We start from the raw sequence: 14,644 nt of genomic DNA on the forward strand, positions 1-14,644 counted from the left end.
TACCGGGAAGCTTGAGAAGTAGACGGGGGGTCTCTGAGTGCTTTGAATGCACCTTGCTCCAATGCAGCAGTTTGCTTAATTTACATGTTTGCTGAAACTATGCCTTCCAGTGAATTTTAGTTATCTGTATCGTTTCCGCTTGCAGTCATCCGGTAACCATGTTCAGCAATTTCACTTGAGTTCAAAATCATTTTTCCTAAAAAGAATAGGGAAGTGCGAATATAGTGGCGCGAACTTACACGGAAGCACTTGCTGAGCGCAATCATTACTTTTATAATTATGGATCTGCATGTGTCTGTTCTGCTTCACAGGTTTGACTGCACTAAACGGAGAAGCGTGGAAACAAAATCGAGAGTTTTCAATGCGAACACTTACCAAATTAGGTTTTGGAACTGAAGTCATGCACAAGTACATCCAGGTATGGTTTCGCCGTGTCCTAAAATGCCGCGAAAGCATAGTAAAAACATTTCCCTCACTTTTAATAGGTATTGAACCACTTCTGTGCTCACCGCACAGGAATCATGGTAACAGAAACAGGAAGCCGCACAGGCTTTTACATATCTGAACTAACTTCCATTGTCTTCGGCCCTAACAAGTAAATACCACTGGGAGATTTTTCTTTAAAAGCAAAACAAATAAAAAAATACCTTGGCGGCGGTCAACAGTCATCAGTGAGATGTTAAATTTCACAGCACTGAATTACTTACGTAACCACTGACAAAGGAAAAGGTATCGAAATTTACTGACTGTACTTTCTCAAACGATCGAGTAAGATGAGTCGCCGAGAACAAAATAATTTAACATAAACACGCCCAGGGATCCAGTAGTTGAAATGCCACTTGTAGGTTGAGGATAATAAATGATGTTTTATTTTCTACGTTTCGGCTGTGGTCCGGCCTTCATCACGAAGGTTGGACGAAAGCTGGACCCTTGCCGAAACGTAGGCAATAAAGCATCGCTTTTCTGTATACGTGCGTTATCAATCTACAAGTGACTATATGTACAATAAACGAAAAGAAAGGAAACCGAGGGGTCGGCTTTTTAGTCATATCATCAGAAGCCAGCAAGCGGAACGAAGGACAGTAAAGGGCAATTACTTGTTGGTATTTATTTGACATAAATAAATGATAAATAAATTGAAATTCAAGTAGACGAAAGAAAGTTGCAGTTCCTCCCGAAAGGCGAAGCATCGATTGCGATAGCAAATTACTAGACAGCTATGCGAAGTAAGGATGGTAGCTTTATCGGCCGTATAAACTTGTAAACATTTGCTTAATAACTAAATTTCCTAGCGTGGTGTCATGCGCGCTCATGGAAACGTGAAGATATCTCATTCGACGACAGCTGAAGCAGTCCCGCGCAGGAAATGGCTGTCCTCACGTTCAGCATCAAGAAAGGGCTACCGCTGGTCAAGGCTCGCCACCCTGACTCTGCGTCCAAATCAGAAACCACGCCATCTGTGTCCTCTGTGAAAGAAGAATGATGCGACATTGCCCGAAAGAGGGCGTCAGCCGCTCTGTTCAGGGTGCCAGTGCGGTGTTCAATTGTGCAGTTATATGGCGGTAACTTGAGTATACAGAAGTCGAGATGACCTGCCGGGTTTCGCAAATTCTGCAGCCAAGTAAGGGCCATGTGTTGTCTTTGAATGGTAGCAAGGTGCCGTCTAGTACACATCTAAAACTTCTTGAGCGCAAATACAATTACTAGAAATTCACGCTCAATTACCCTGTAATCCTTGTGGGTGGCACCCAGCGTGTGACTGGCGAACGCAACCGGTCAAAGTGCGCCTTCAAGTTTCTCCAGCAAAGCCGTTTCAAGACCGTCGACGCTAGCATCTGTTTGCAACACAATTGGTTTGTTCAGATCGGGAAGCGGTAATGCTGCTGTTGCAGCAATCTACTTGGTCAGCGATTGGAAAGCTTCTTGCTGAGCATTGCCCCAATACCTTTTTACGCCCTATTGGACTATCTGTATAAACGGAAATGTTAGATTTGCCCAGCGCGATATGAAGGTGCGGTAAGACGCTAATATGTCTGGAATACGCTGCCAGCTTTCATCCTGTGGACAAGGGTACTCCACGACTGTGCGAAGCTTCATGTCATCTGGGCGAAGATGCCAGTCATCGACGACGAAACCAAGCAAACAACTTTGGAATGGGCTAAATGTGCATTCTGTAAGTAATGTTAGTACTGGTATTCTATCTTGCACTGGCGTCATTACGCTTTCTGAAGAACGAGCTCATGCGCCTGCCTTCCGAATTACAACCTTCGACAACTTTTACTGCTAGAACTAACCCTAGGAGCGCTAGCCAGCGCCACCTCTCCCAAACCTTGGCAGCGGATGCGAAACATCCTTTCTGCCGCAGGCGTAACGAGTACGGGGTCTATAGAGGTGAGGGCAACTGATCAATAAACCCGCACATGCTACCTGAAGGAATCGATGTTGACGGATTAGAGACCCTCGTATTGTCATGAACCTGAAGAAAGGGAGCCGAGGGGCGACGTTTTAATTAATTATATCGTAACAAGTCAACAAATGAAGACACCAAGGACCACAAAAACTTGGGTTCTTATGATTAAGAAGGCTTCTTAGCTTCTCTCTTGATGAACGCCGGACCCCGTCCGAAACGTCAGCAAATTCCTGTTATTTTTCCTACACGCTTCTATTCTTTGAACTATTTCTGTGCCGGATCCTGTGTTTATATGCTTAACTGATGTATGTATATGTATGAAAGTCAGCCGAAAGTACCAAAGCTTCTGATTTAAGACATCAGTTTATTTTATTGTGACATACATTTATGGCGTCACAGCAGAAACATTCTGTCACGACAAGCATTGTGAAGTCTCAATAGAGACTTTCTGTCGCGACAACGATTCTGATGTAACACGAGCTCCACGTCGTTAGAAATGTAGCTCTTTCTCTCGCAACGACATAAATTATGACGTAGCGACAGAAGCGAGTTCCGTCGTCGCGTTCGTTGCCCTTTTAAAGGTTTGTCAGTTTTATATCACTAGTGCACACTCTACTTTACTCTTACGCGGTCCCCGCAGGGGCGTCTGCTTCAGCAGGCGTTTGGTGTCTTGCGACACCATGTACCCGAGCACACGAGGGTTGGACCCCCCCGCGTGTAGCCGTGCACGGCTTAGTCGTGTCTGGGGAAAGGGGGATCCTGGGGGTTGTGCCAATGCTGGGTGTTTGGACCTTTATGGCCCCCCGGCAGAGGCAACACACCTCTTTGGCCTCTGCTTCACATAGACGGCCCCTCCAGACTGACCCACTTGGAGGAAAACGGCAGTCGCCTTTTCCTATCTCTCTCTACTCAAATCTTCGTCTTTCTCTCTCACTTTTGACCTTTCCTGTCTTCTTCTCTCTTCCTTTTACTTCCATTCTTCTTGGCGGCAAGGGTTAACCTGGTGTGGCTGGCCAGCCTTGGCTATGCTGTATTTGGTTATAGCAGTGATATACAGCTGGCGTTGGCAGGGTTTCTCTTGCAGGAACTTCTGTCACGTCCCCCTGTTGGGCTCCATGGTGGGTGGTTGGCATCGCGGCCGAAAACCCAACTATACTTATGGAAAATGCTTTTCCTAAACTACCTGATCGCTCTCAGAAACGAGGGCGCACCGAAGATTTCTTTCAGTTTTTTGGACGACAAGTCCACAACTTTCCTCGATTCCACGTGCTTCACTCATAAAAGCCAGACAAACTAGTGCGTAACATTTCACGGTTCCTTGTTTCGAAGTGTTTGACTGAGGTTTTTGGAACAGGATATAAGGCGTCGAGAATGCCAAGTGGTGATCTCCTCTTGGAGCTCCACGATCAGAAGCAGTATGAGAAACTGCCGAAACTTGTGTGATTTGGGGAGACCCAAGTAACAGTAACTCCGCACCGTACCATGAACCCCACCCACGGCGTTGTCTCGGACGATGGCTTGCTAGAGCTCACTGAAGCTGAACTCTTGGAGAGCTTCAGTGAACAGAATGTCATAAGTGTTAAGCGAACTAAGATGAGGCGAGATGGTAAAGAGATAAAGACGAAACACCTCATACTCACTTTCGGTTCAAGTGCCCTCCCCGAGTCCATCGAGGCCGGTTATATCAAACTTCGTGTTAGGCCATACGTCCCCAATCCTCTTAAATGCTTTAAGTACCAAAGGTTCGGCCACAGTTCACAGAACTGTCGAGGCCGGCGGACATGTGCCAAGTGCAGTGACAATGAACATTCCTGCGAAACATGCCAGAACACTCCACATTGTGTCAACTGTGATGGCGAGCATGCCGCATACTCGCGGTCCTGCCCGTCCTGGAAAAGACAAAAAGAGATTGTGACAATCAAAGTCAAAGAAAACATATCGTTCAAGGAGGCACGTAGGCGGGTGTCATACCTGCCTAAGAGCAGCTTTGCCGATGTGGCGCGTAAGGGGGCAGCGTCACAACGGCCTCCGGCGGCTGTCCGACCCACAGGCAGTGAGTCGGCAGTTACGCCATCTGCCCCCGCGGCGGTTGCAGCTAGCGCTGCTCCGTCAACACAGCAGAGGGGACCATCGACCCCGAAGGTGGGCGCAGCCGAGGCTGCCCCAACCTCCCCGGCCCCTTCCAGCGCTGGCAACAGCCGGCGCAGCCAAATCCCGCAGGGTGCACCATCGACCTCCGGGCAGGTGGGCGCAGGGGTCTTGCCCTCCAAGGCGGGACTCTCTCTTGTAACTTCTCGCTCGCAAGAGCATGTGTCTGGTGCATCACAACAGGCAATGGACACTACACCTGTCCTCAAGGCGCACCAAACGCCTAAGGAGCGGCGAGGCTCCCTCGAACGCTCCAGAAAGGGCAAAACCCCAGTTATAGGGCCTCGAAAGAGCTCGGTAACCTAAGGCATCACTTCCGTTTCCATACACACAGCACCTATTTACTTTCAATATGGATACACAAATTATTCAATGGAACGTCAGAGGTCTCCTTAGAAACCTTGATGATGTGTAAGAACTCATCCACAAACAAAATCCGAAAGTGCTGTGTTTACAGGAAACACATTTAAAACCAAAATACACAAACTTTCTTCGACAGTACGTTACTTTTCGCAAAGATCGCGATGATGCAATCGCATCATCGGGCGGTGTTACAATTGTAATTCAAGAAAGCATAGCGTGTCAACGTTTACAGCTACGAACGGCCCTTGAGGCCGTGGCGGTTCGAGTTGTTCTGCTGAACAAACTTATCACTGTCTTGCTCGCTCTACATACCCCCCCATTACAAGTTAACTAAACGTGAATTTCAGTCCTTCATAGATGAATTGCTAGTACTTTGTATTGTTCTTGGCGATTTCAATGCACACAACTACCTGCGGGGCGACCCTCGTATAGATCCGCGAGGACGACTTGTTGAACAATTCCTTTTCTCTTCTGGTACGCGCATTCTGAATAAGAAAGAACCCACATATTACTGTCTTGCCAACAAATTCTCTTCTTCAATTGATCTCAGCATAGTTTCTCCTTCTATTCTGCCTGAACTCGAATGGGAAATTACAAACAATCCTTACGGAAGCGACCACTTCCCCATACTGCTACGAACACCTAAAGAAAATGAATATCCACCACAGGCTCCTAAGTGGAAGATTGATACAGCTGACTGGGAAAAATTCCGAACTCTCAGTAGTATTTCATGGGAAGACATGTCCTCGTTAGGAATCGACGCTGCTGTGGAATATTTTACAGCTTTCATAATAGATGCCGCAACTAAATGTATATCACAAGTAAATGGCTTGGCACGCAAACGGCGTGTCCCGTGGTGGAACGACGATTGTAGGATCGCTCGTAAGAATCAGAACAAAGCGTGGGGGTTGCTGCGCGCCTCTCCCACTGCGGAGAATCTGTTTAACCTTAAGAAAGTGAAATCGCAAGGCAGGCGAACACGCCGACAGGCTAGAAGAGAGAGTTGGCAGAAGTTTTTATCCGGTATCAACTCGTATACAGATGAGGCCAAAGTCTGGAACAGGGTTATTAGGATAAAAGGGCGACAAACATATTCACTTCCTTTGGTAAACACACAAGGTGAAACACTGAAAGATCAGGCAGACTCACTTGGGGAACACTTTGAGAGCGTGTCGAGTTCAAACCATTATTCGCAATCCTTTTTGAAATACAAACAAATGGAAGAATGTAAGCCAATAATACGAAAATCCAGACAGAATGAACCTTATAACCGGCCTTTCAGTATTGCTGAGTTGAGAGCTGCCTTGAACACATGCAAAAGCACTGCACCGGGACCTGATAGAGTCATGTATGACATGATCAGAAACTTACATACTGACACCAAACTTACACTACTCACACTTTTCAACGCTAGTTGGGCTACGGGATACCTCTCATCCACATGGAAAGAAGCGATTGTGGTCCCTGTTCTTAAGCAGGGCAAAGACCCTTCCTTGGCGGCAAGTTACGGTCCGATAGCTCTTACGAATTGTTTTTGCAAGCTTTTTGAAAAAATGGTTAACCGCAGACTTGCACATTTCTTTGAACTCAACAATATGCTCGATCCCTTTCAGTGTGGCTTCAGAGAAGGGCGGTCCACGACCAGTCACCTTGTGCGCATTGAGGGAAACGTTCGCGACGCCTTTCTACTTAAACAATATATCCTATCCGTACTCCTCGATATGGAGAAGGCGTACGACACTACGTGGCGCTATGGAATCTTGAGAGACTTGTCGGGAATTGGCATCCGTGGCACTATGCTCGTCTTAATAGAAAGCTATTAGTCCAACCGTACATTCCGCGTGAAAGTCGGCAATGTATTGTCGCGACCTTTTATAGAGGAAACTGGTGTACCTTAAGCCGGTGTACTTAGCTGCACGCTCTTCATCGTGAAAATGAACACCCTTCGTGCTTCATTACCATCAGCCATTTTTTATTCTGTTTACGTACACGACATACAGATAGGTTTCAAATCCTGCAACCTTACAGTATGTGAAGGCAAGTACAACGGGGCTTGAACAAAGTGTCCAAATGGGCAGAAGAATATGGATTTAAAGTGAACCCCAACAAAAGTTCTTGTGTGCTTTTCACAAGAAAGAGAGGGTTCATTGCAGAACCCAGTATCGAAATGTATGGTCAGCGAATTCTTGTGAACAAAGAACACAAGTTCTTATGCATCATACTTAATTCTAAATTAACTTTTATTCCACACCTAGAGTACATCAAGGTCAAATGCTTAAAAACAATGAACTTACTTAAAGTGTTATCCTACACAACATGGGGCAGCGACAGGAAATGTTTAATGAATCTTTACAAGAGCCTCATTCGATCACGGTTGGACTACGGTGCCGTGATCTATCATTCTGCAGCCCCAAACGCGCTATAGATGCTAGATCCGGTCCACCATCTAGGAATCCGACTGGCCATTGCAGCTTTCAGAACAAGCCCCATTGAAAGTTTATATGCAGAATCAAATGAGTGATCACTTCATCTGCAGAGAACATACATCAGCCAAACATATTTTCTGAAAGTCCACTCTAATCTTCAACATCCGTGTTTTAATACCATTAATGATACGACATCTGCTACACTCTTTCATAATCGTCCCTCCGTAAAACAGCCTTTCTCGCTGCGTGTGAGGGAGCTTAGTGATGAATTGCATGTCCCACTTTTCGAGCTCTGCCTAATGCATCCAGCCAAGCTGCTACCTCCTTGGGAGTGGCAGCTCATACAATGCGATATATCTTTCGTGCAAGTCACAAAGCATGCTCCAGAGATTGAAATCCAAATGCATTTCCGGGAACTCCAGTACAAATACTCCTGCACAGAGTTCTAGACAGATGCATCGAAGTACGCGACGGGCTGTCCTATGCAGCCGTCGGTCCATCCTTCTCGGAATCCGATGTACTACATTGGGAAACCAGTATCTTTACGGCTGAGGCGTACGCGCTGTTGTCCGTTGTTAAGCATATCAAGAAATCAAAACTCCAGAAATCAGTTATATATACGGACTCCCGTAGTGTTGTGAAGGCCTTGACGTAGTTCCGTAACCACAAAAATCCGGTAACTTATGAACTCTACTCTGTCCTGTGCAAAGCATATATATCTAACCAACATGTGATTATATGCTGGGTGCCTGGACAGAGGGGCATCGAGGGTAGCGTTCTAGCGGACCAAGTGGCCACATCAATTTCTATGCATGCACTTAATCCTACTGCTTCGGTCTCTGTCACAGACCTGAAGCCTTTCTTAAGAAGAAAACTGCGAAACTACTCGCAACGCTTGTGGGACCTGGAAACAAATAATAAGCTGCGTGTAATAAAGCCACAATTAGGTTTCTGGCCTCCTGTAACAAAATCCCGCCGGACAGATGTCCTATTCTGTCGTCTAAGAATAGGACACAGATTTGGCACACATTTGGCTCACGGGAAACGAGCCTCCAACGTGTGGTAGATGCGGGGAGAAGCTGACCGTTCTCCACGTCCTACTGGAGTGTCGGGAAGCCGAATCTGAAAGAAAGAAACATTTTCTCTTAGCATACCGGCAGCACATCCCCCTTCATCCTGTTATGTTACTTGGTCCAGAACCACTCTTTGACGCCAACGCAGTCCTAGGTATTTTGAAAGATGTTGTGTTGCATGTTGTAAGCCCCACATGTTCGTAGCGCCTCCTCTCTACAGAGGATGCCGCTGTGATAATTATTTTAAATAGCACATGCCTCTAGACCCTTGTGGTTCAAGGGCTCTGGCGAGGCAGTAGTGCTGTAAGTAATTTAACATCTCGCATATTTTATATAATGCATCATATTTTCTTAATGCATTTTACTGATCATAGTACACGTCATTAATCATTGTCATAATCTTGTTGCGTGTACATTTTATGCAATTTACACCAACTCTTTTAGGCCTCTCTACAGCCACGTCACTATAAATTCGCAGAACCCATCAGACCACTGCATATTCATTACCACTAGCATAGCGCTCTTTCGCCATATCTGGCCCTTGCGCCACTAAACCTCAAACATCATCATCTTACGCGGTATTGAAAGGCGCGTTCCCCTAATCTGGCGGTGCTGATAACACTGTCACCGGTATTGACGTCGACGTGGCGGCGAATTTTGCCGTGACGACGCGGCACAAACAATTATTCTATCGCACTCCTCCAAATTGGTCGCTGATCGAAGTCACCACAACAAAACGCATTGGCGGCAACGGCTACGTATTCCTTTTCGTTTTGTACTGTTATATGTGATACACAGACCAATGGACTGGCGCGTATTGTTACGCTGCTACATTAGTTAATTTCTCAGATGTATTGCATGTGGTTTTTCCAAGTGGACAAGAAGTTTGGGGCTGTTCCATAAGCCTGGAAGAAGATGTCTCGCTCAAATGTCAATAGTGTGAAATCAGCGCTAGTTCGAGAAGCAGGTACGTTGTTTAAATGAGCACTTATCCACTAACGTTCATGGTCTGATATTGCATTGAGAACACAAACTGTATGGGTGCTTAAAAGTGTACAGAGCGAGAGAGCTGTTGAAATTAGCAGCAACAACCCTTACAGCGTCCCCATCGTCCTTTGTCAATTAATGAATTTCTTAGCTGAGATAGATAACGCAAAGGAAAATCAATGTTCCAGCCTTCTACAGGGTGTTTTCAGATATTAAAACACTAGTTTCCGTCCCTGTATTGAAAGCGATCTGTGGCTAGTACACAGTGTAGGCCCGGCTTAGGCTGATTACTTCAGTGCGCTGTGTTCTCGCCCGTAAGTTCGAGTCGAAGGAAGAGGCAGCACGATTTGCAATTCGCTTGCTACTGCGGCGGGTCTTCCTCACGCCAACGTTTTGACAGCGACTGTCCGCGGTCACCGATTGAAGCGTGTTCATGTTTACCTGCGCACAAGTGACACCATGCTTGTTACTTTAGTTAGTAAGAGAATGTTTGCAAACTTATACAACGAATAACTCTAGTATCCTTACTTCCTATGACTGTCTAATAATTGGTTGTCGAAATAAATGCTTGCCGGAAAAGCGAAGCATTGAATCTACGAAATTTTTGAAGAACATAGAAATTGAAGGAGGTTTACTTTCTTACTCAAGCACATTTCTTGATATGACATGTGGTTCGGAAGCGCTCACTGCAAATTATCATACGGTCTTAGTTCTAGAAATCACTTGAGCTAGCCTGTACCTTCCTTAGTGGCTTTAATGTCGTAAAATTTTGTTGCACATAGCGCGTCTCTTTATTTTTCAGTGAAAGCACTTCTTAAAAGTCTTCTGTGGTACAATGATTCTTTTACATTGCTGTATTACTCTTTACACATTCATGTTGCTTACTGAATAAATTTGAGTCTATTGATACCTGATTGATAATTATTTGTATATTTATCTTAACAGCATTGAACTTGTCAATTTTAGCTGCGCAGTAATAGAGTAGCATTTATTTGGCAGAAACGATCTGTTCAGCACTGACTTTAAGGAACGTTCTCATAACTTGTGGTGAAATGCACTGACGCTCCCTGTGACACCTATGAGTACGGCAATTTCCAACAATGTTTGCTCTTTGTTTGACAAATGTTTCTCACAGTACTTGGTCTTCGTTAACTCCGATGCTTCTTGGTGTGGAAATCAAGCACGTCTCGCACTTAATTCAATAAATTGCGCTGTTGCGCAAGTTGTGCCCATAGTTGTATATAAATCCTGTATTCTCTCCGTGTAGGTAAGGACGTCAGGCAGCTGTCACCTTCTGTCAATTGGAGCTAGAAAGCGCCGATGCAGCATAGGTGATCATGTAAATGTGTCGCATTTCATCATGCCAAGACAACCCGTGCTTGATAATATCAGATTTTAAAATATCACTAGACAATACCATTATTCACAGCATTTGACGAATTAATAAAAAAAAATTCTGTTTCAAGAACAATTGCTTCAGCTAGATGATGCACTGAGTCAGTTAAACAAGTAACAAATCGTGCTATATGCAGCTGGTGCATGATTAATTTATGAAATTCTCGCCCAACGTCGCGCAACCTTCAAATAGCAAACTGAACGTCTGCTATAGCAAACTGTTCGGCTGCCCCGGAAAGGCGGTGGTCCCGGGTTCGAATCCCGGACCAGGACGAATTTTTCTTCAACTGCGAGGTTTTTTTCAAGGAACCCAGATGGGTTTCCATTTTAGCAACTGCTACGATCGGGTAGATGTCTGATTTTTCCCTTTAATAATTACTTCTCTCCACCTTGCGGGTTTCCGTAGAACTATTACTTCCAACTTCTGCCTTTGCTTCGAGTTGTTGACAAATTCGACTTCGCCGTGCCATCTGCTAGCTGCCTGGTTAGCTCAGGTGGTAGAGCGGCTGTCCCGGAAAGGCGGTGGTCCCGGGTTCGAGTCCCGGACTAGGACAAATTTTTCTTAAACTGCGAAGCTTTCTTTCAAGGAACCCGTATGGGTTTCAATTGTAGCAATTGCTACGATCGGGTGGATGTCTGATGTTTTCCTTTATTGTTGTACGTATGCTATTGTCCCAAATTTTTTGCTACTTACACGTCTAGGAAGAAGCTTGCCACTTGGCCGATTTCCTGGCATGCCAACACGGTTGTCCCGTAGCTTCGTTCTCAGTCACGCACAAGAGCCACATTAACTCCATGTGCCGCTTCCTGCTGGGCTACCGCTTCGACTTCGAAGATCCACGATTTGTTCCTATATGTAAAGCACTCTCCGGGTTCCGGCTACAGTCAGCTGCTGCGCCAGTCGAACATCGGGCTGCGTGGCTGCGCAGGGCAATCATTGACCGCCTTTGGCCAAGTTCCGTGAGTGCAAGCCGGCACCGCCTGCTCAAGACTCTCAACGTCGCGGTCAGGTAGGTGTCCATTCTATTTCCAGAATCTCAACTTGTCGGTTACAGTGGCTGCATACTGCATGGCTTGACCACTTCGCATCCTAACAAGGGCACTGATAAGCTTCAGGTACGTTTCGAAAAATTCGAGTTGTTTATATGACCCGGCCGAAAAAAAAATTATTGTAAGTGTAAATGAGCACGTGTGAGTTGCCAGAACAAACATTAAACGAGTAACGCATGTCACGCAGGGTTTGGAGAAACACATCCGATTTCCTACCTTATTTGCAGGGTTGCTGAGGGCAAGCGAAGTTGTATTAGAATAAAATTATGGATATCTGGCACTTCATAGAAGAGGGGGGGGGGGTGCACCACAATATTTTCTAACAGCGGGGGCTCTTTAAGGAGCGACCCATGCACGGTACAGGAGCATGCTTGCATCCAGTACCCTGGTAAGTGCGGCCACTGAAGCCCCGGAAGAAATCAATGACCCGGAATTCAGCATCTTGAGAAAGAAGAAAGAAAATTTAGATTTTATTTAGCGCTCAACTCGTTTAAGACGGCAAAACGAGACTCTCAAAGCAGGAAACGTTGGTGTGTCGCAATGACAACATTAAAATCGATGGCAGCTGCACATTCTTGGGTATTGAGGAACAGTCAGGTCGTTTTCACGAACAGGTACTAAATAAATATCATGTTATTACCGATAAGTAAATGAAAGTAAGCTGAGTAGAGATATCGTTTCTGTGTACATTCTACTCGAATGAGCCATAATATAAATGTCTTCAAATAAAACGTAATAAACACGCGAATGACTAACATTATTCGCAATTAAAACAATTGTGATTCGCAAACCACTTTTGTTGTTGCACATACTGTTTGTAAGAATAACGTCTACGTTCCTATGCACAGAACATCGCCTTCCTCTTCTGCAGTATGCAATGGTGCGGCCTGCGAAATAGGTATGCGAAGACCGCACCAATCTCTGGGTCTTCGTGGCGTGTAAAACCTTGCAAAAATTGCCCAGTACGCAGGGAGCGTGAAAAGACAGCAATCAGCGCAACCTGTTCGCATGCGTATGTCGCCCCAAGTACGTGTGTTATTATTGCAGTGACGAGTTGAAGAGCTTTAAACGTGTAAGCGTTGCTTTGGCTGCCGTCATCGCAATTTTCCTATAAAACGAGTGGTGAAATTTAATTGGTATGCCTCTATATAACGATACAGTTAAGTAACTGCATGCACTCTTCCAGCTGTCGGTCTTTCTTGTTTTGAGGTACTCGTGTGTGCATTATACGTTAAAATATTTTAAAATGGTTTATTTTACGATTACGTCTAACAGAGGCACACTCACTGGCACTACGTCGTTTGTCAACATTATGCACTATGTTAAACGTTTAGCTGGGGCGAAGCTCATGCAATGCAATCGAAGTGGCGGATGCCGGTAGTTCTTTCTTTCTAAGACGAGGTCTAAACCCAGAATGAGAGTAGCTTAAGGACGTCGTCATCATCAAGTGTTTGAGATCTTCAGCGTAACGGAAAAAGAGAAGGCCCAAGCGAACGCAGCTGAGAACTCTAATTGCTGCTGCAATAAAAAAATCCGCCTCCATTCCGCACTGCGAAATCGGATGTACAGCGAAGATGTTGCCGAAGTTAGACAAGCGCGACCGACGTTAGACGACATTAGACAAGCACCACCACAGCAAGTGACGTGTGTCACGCGAGCACGCACGTGTGGGAAAGTGATGCATGCCCATTCCTCTAGGCCCTCCGCCAAGAGCACGTGCGTTATTGAACGAAATGAATTTTTTTCAAAATAAATTGCGTCCGAGAAATCGTAAAGTATGACTTACACATAGGCTAGAGAAATAATAGCTTCGGATTATAATTCAAATACACGGGAATAATGGCATTGTCCGCTGATGGTATCGTCTGATGACGTAATCGCATGACGTCATCACGTTAAACGTGACATCACACGATGACGTCTGCGTCATAAGATCGTGTCACCTGATAATGTCCTCTGATTCCTCTTGGAGAAGAGCATATTGTGCGCTTCCCCACTTTCCACAGTCTCCGGGATCGACCCACATCTTGGTGTATGCACCGCGCACGCGGACACAAAGAATCCGGGCTAACAGCTTTGCTGGAAAAAGGGTGGAATATGGCAGTGTAACGGAAGCACGAGCATGCCCAAGTAGGAATCATCCTAGATGTATATTCCTTAGTCCCATAGACGAACAAAACAAAGCAGCATTCTGGCAACATGTGAACCAGGCGTGCGCTGCAATAAGCAAGAGAGATCGAGAGAGAAAAGTTTAATGGTACCAAATGCAGAGAGTTCGACCTGAGGTACGTTCATCGAGCCAGCTCCTTTGCGCTGGGGGAAGCGGAATAGGGAAAGAAAGAAGGAATGAAGAGGCGCATGATGGATGATGATGACGGGCGATGGAGGATGCAAAACATATAGCAAGAAGTTTCGTCTATTGAAACCCTACACTCCAGGCCCATACTTTTAAAAAATGAAGTAAGGCCTGGATGACCTTAGAACTCAATATAACGTCTGGCCAATGGCCTAAAGTAAGAATAACAAAAAGCCCGAAGATCCCACACCCTGTGAGAATCGATGTTATGCGAAGCAGTGTGCGGGGAGCCAAGTTAACGAAACGACCATGAGAGCACAAAGACGTAGGCGGCTGTTTCATACCCTACATGATACACATGTCACGACATTCATGTCATGACCTATCACTTATTTTCGTCATACACTCTTGTCATGTTATGCTAATTTCGGTACATACCAAGACGTAGGCGGCTGTTTGATGAACTACGTGACACGCATGTCATGACCTATCATTT

The 14,644-nt window shown here is 45.5% G+C and overlaps 1 protein-coding gene and 1 non-coding gene across 3 annotated transcripts in view; both read left to right on the forward strand.

Annotated features, from left to right (window-relative positions):
• LOC129386284 (cytochrome P450 2H2-like) overlaps positions 1 to 14,644 on the forward strand; it is a 253,436-nt gene that overhangs the window by 227,056 nt on the left and 11,736 nt on the right. For both annotated transcript variants that reach the window (XM_055074087.2, XM_055074089.2), the window contains exons 5-6: positions 312 to 418; positions 11,505 to 11,812. In XM_055074087.2, coding sequence (XP_054930062.2) covers positions 312 to 418; positions 11,505 to 11,812 — 415 coding nt within the window. The remainder of the gene's footprint in view (positions 1 to 311; positions 419 to 11,504; positions 11,813 to 14,644) is intronic.
• On the forward strand, positions 11,282 to 11,356 carry TRNAS-GGA (transfer RNA serine (anticodon GGA)). Its single transcript has one exon. It is a non-coding gene; the product is annotated as a tRNA-Ser (tRNA).

This window comes from Dermacentor andersoni, chromosome 4 (genome assembly GCF_023375885.2).
Source record: "Dermacentor andersoni chromosome 4, qqDerAnde1_hic_scaffold, whole genome shotgun sequence".
Classification (NCBI taxonomy): Eukaryota; Metazoa; Arthropoda; class Arachnida; order Ixodida; family Ixodidae; genus Dermacentor; species Dermacentor andersoni.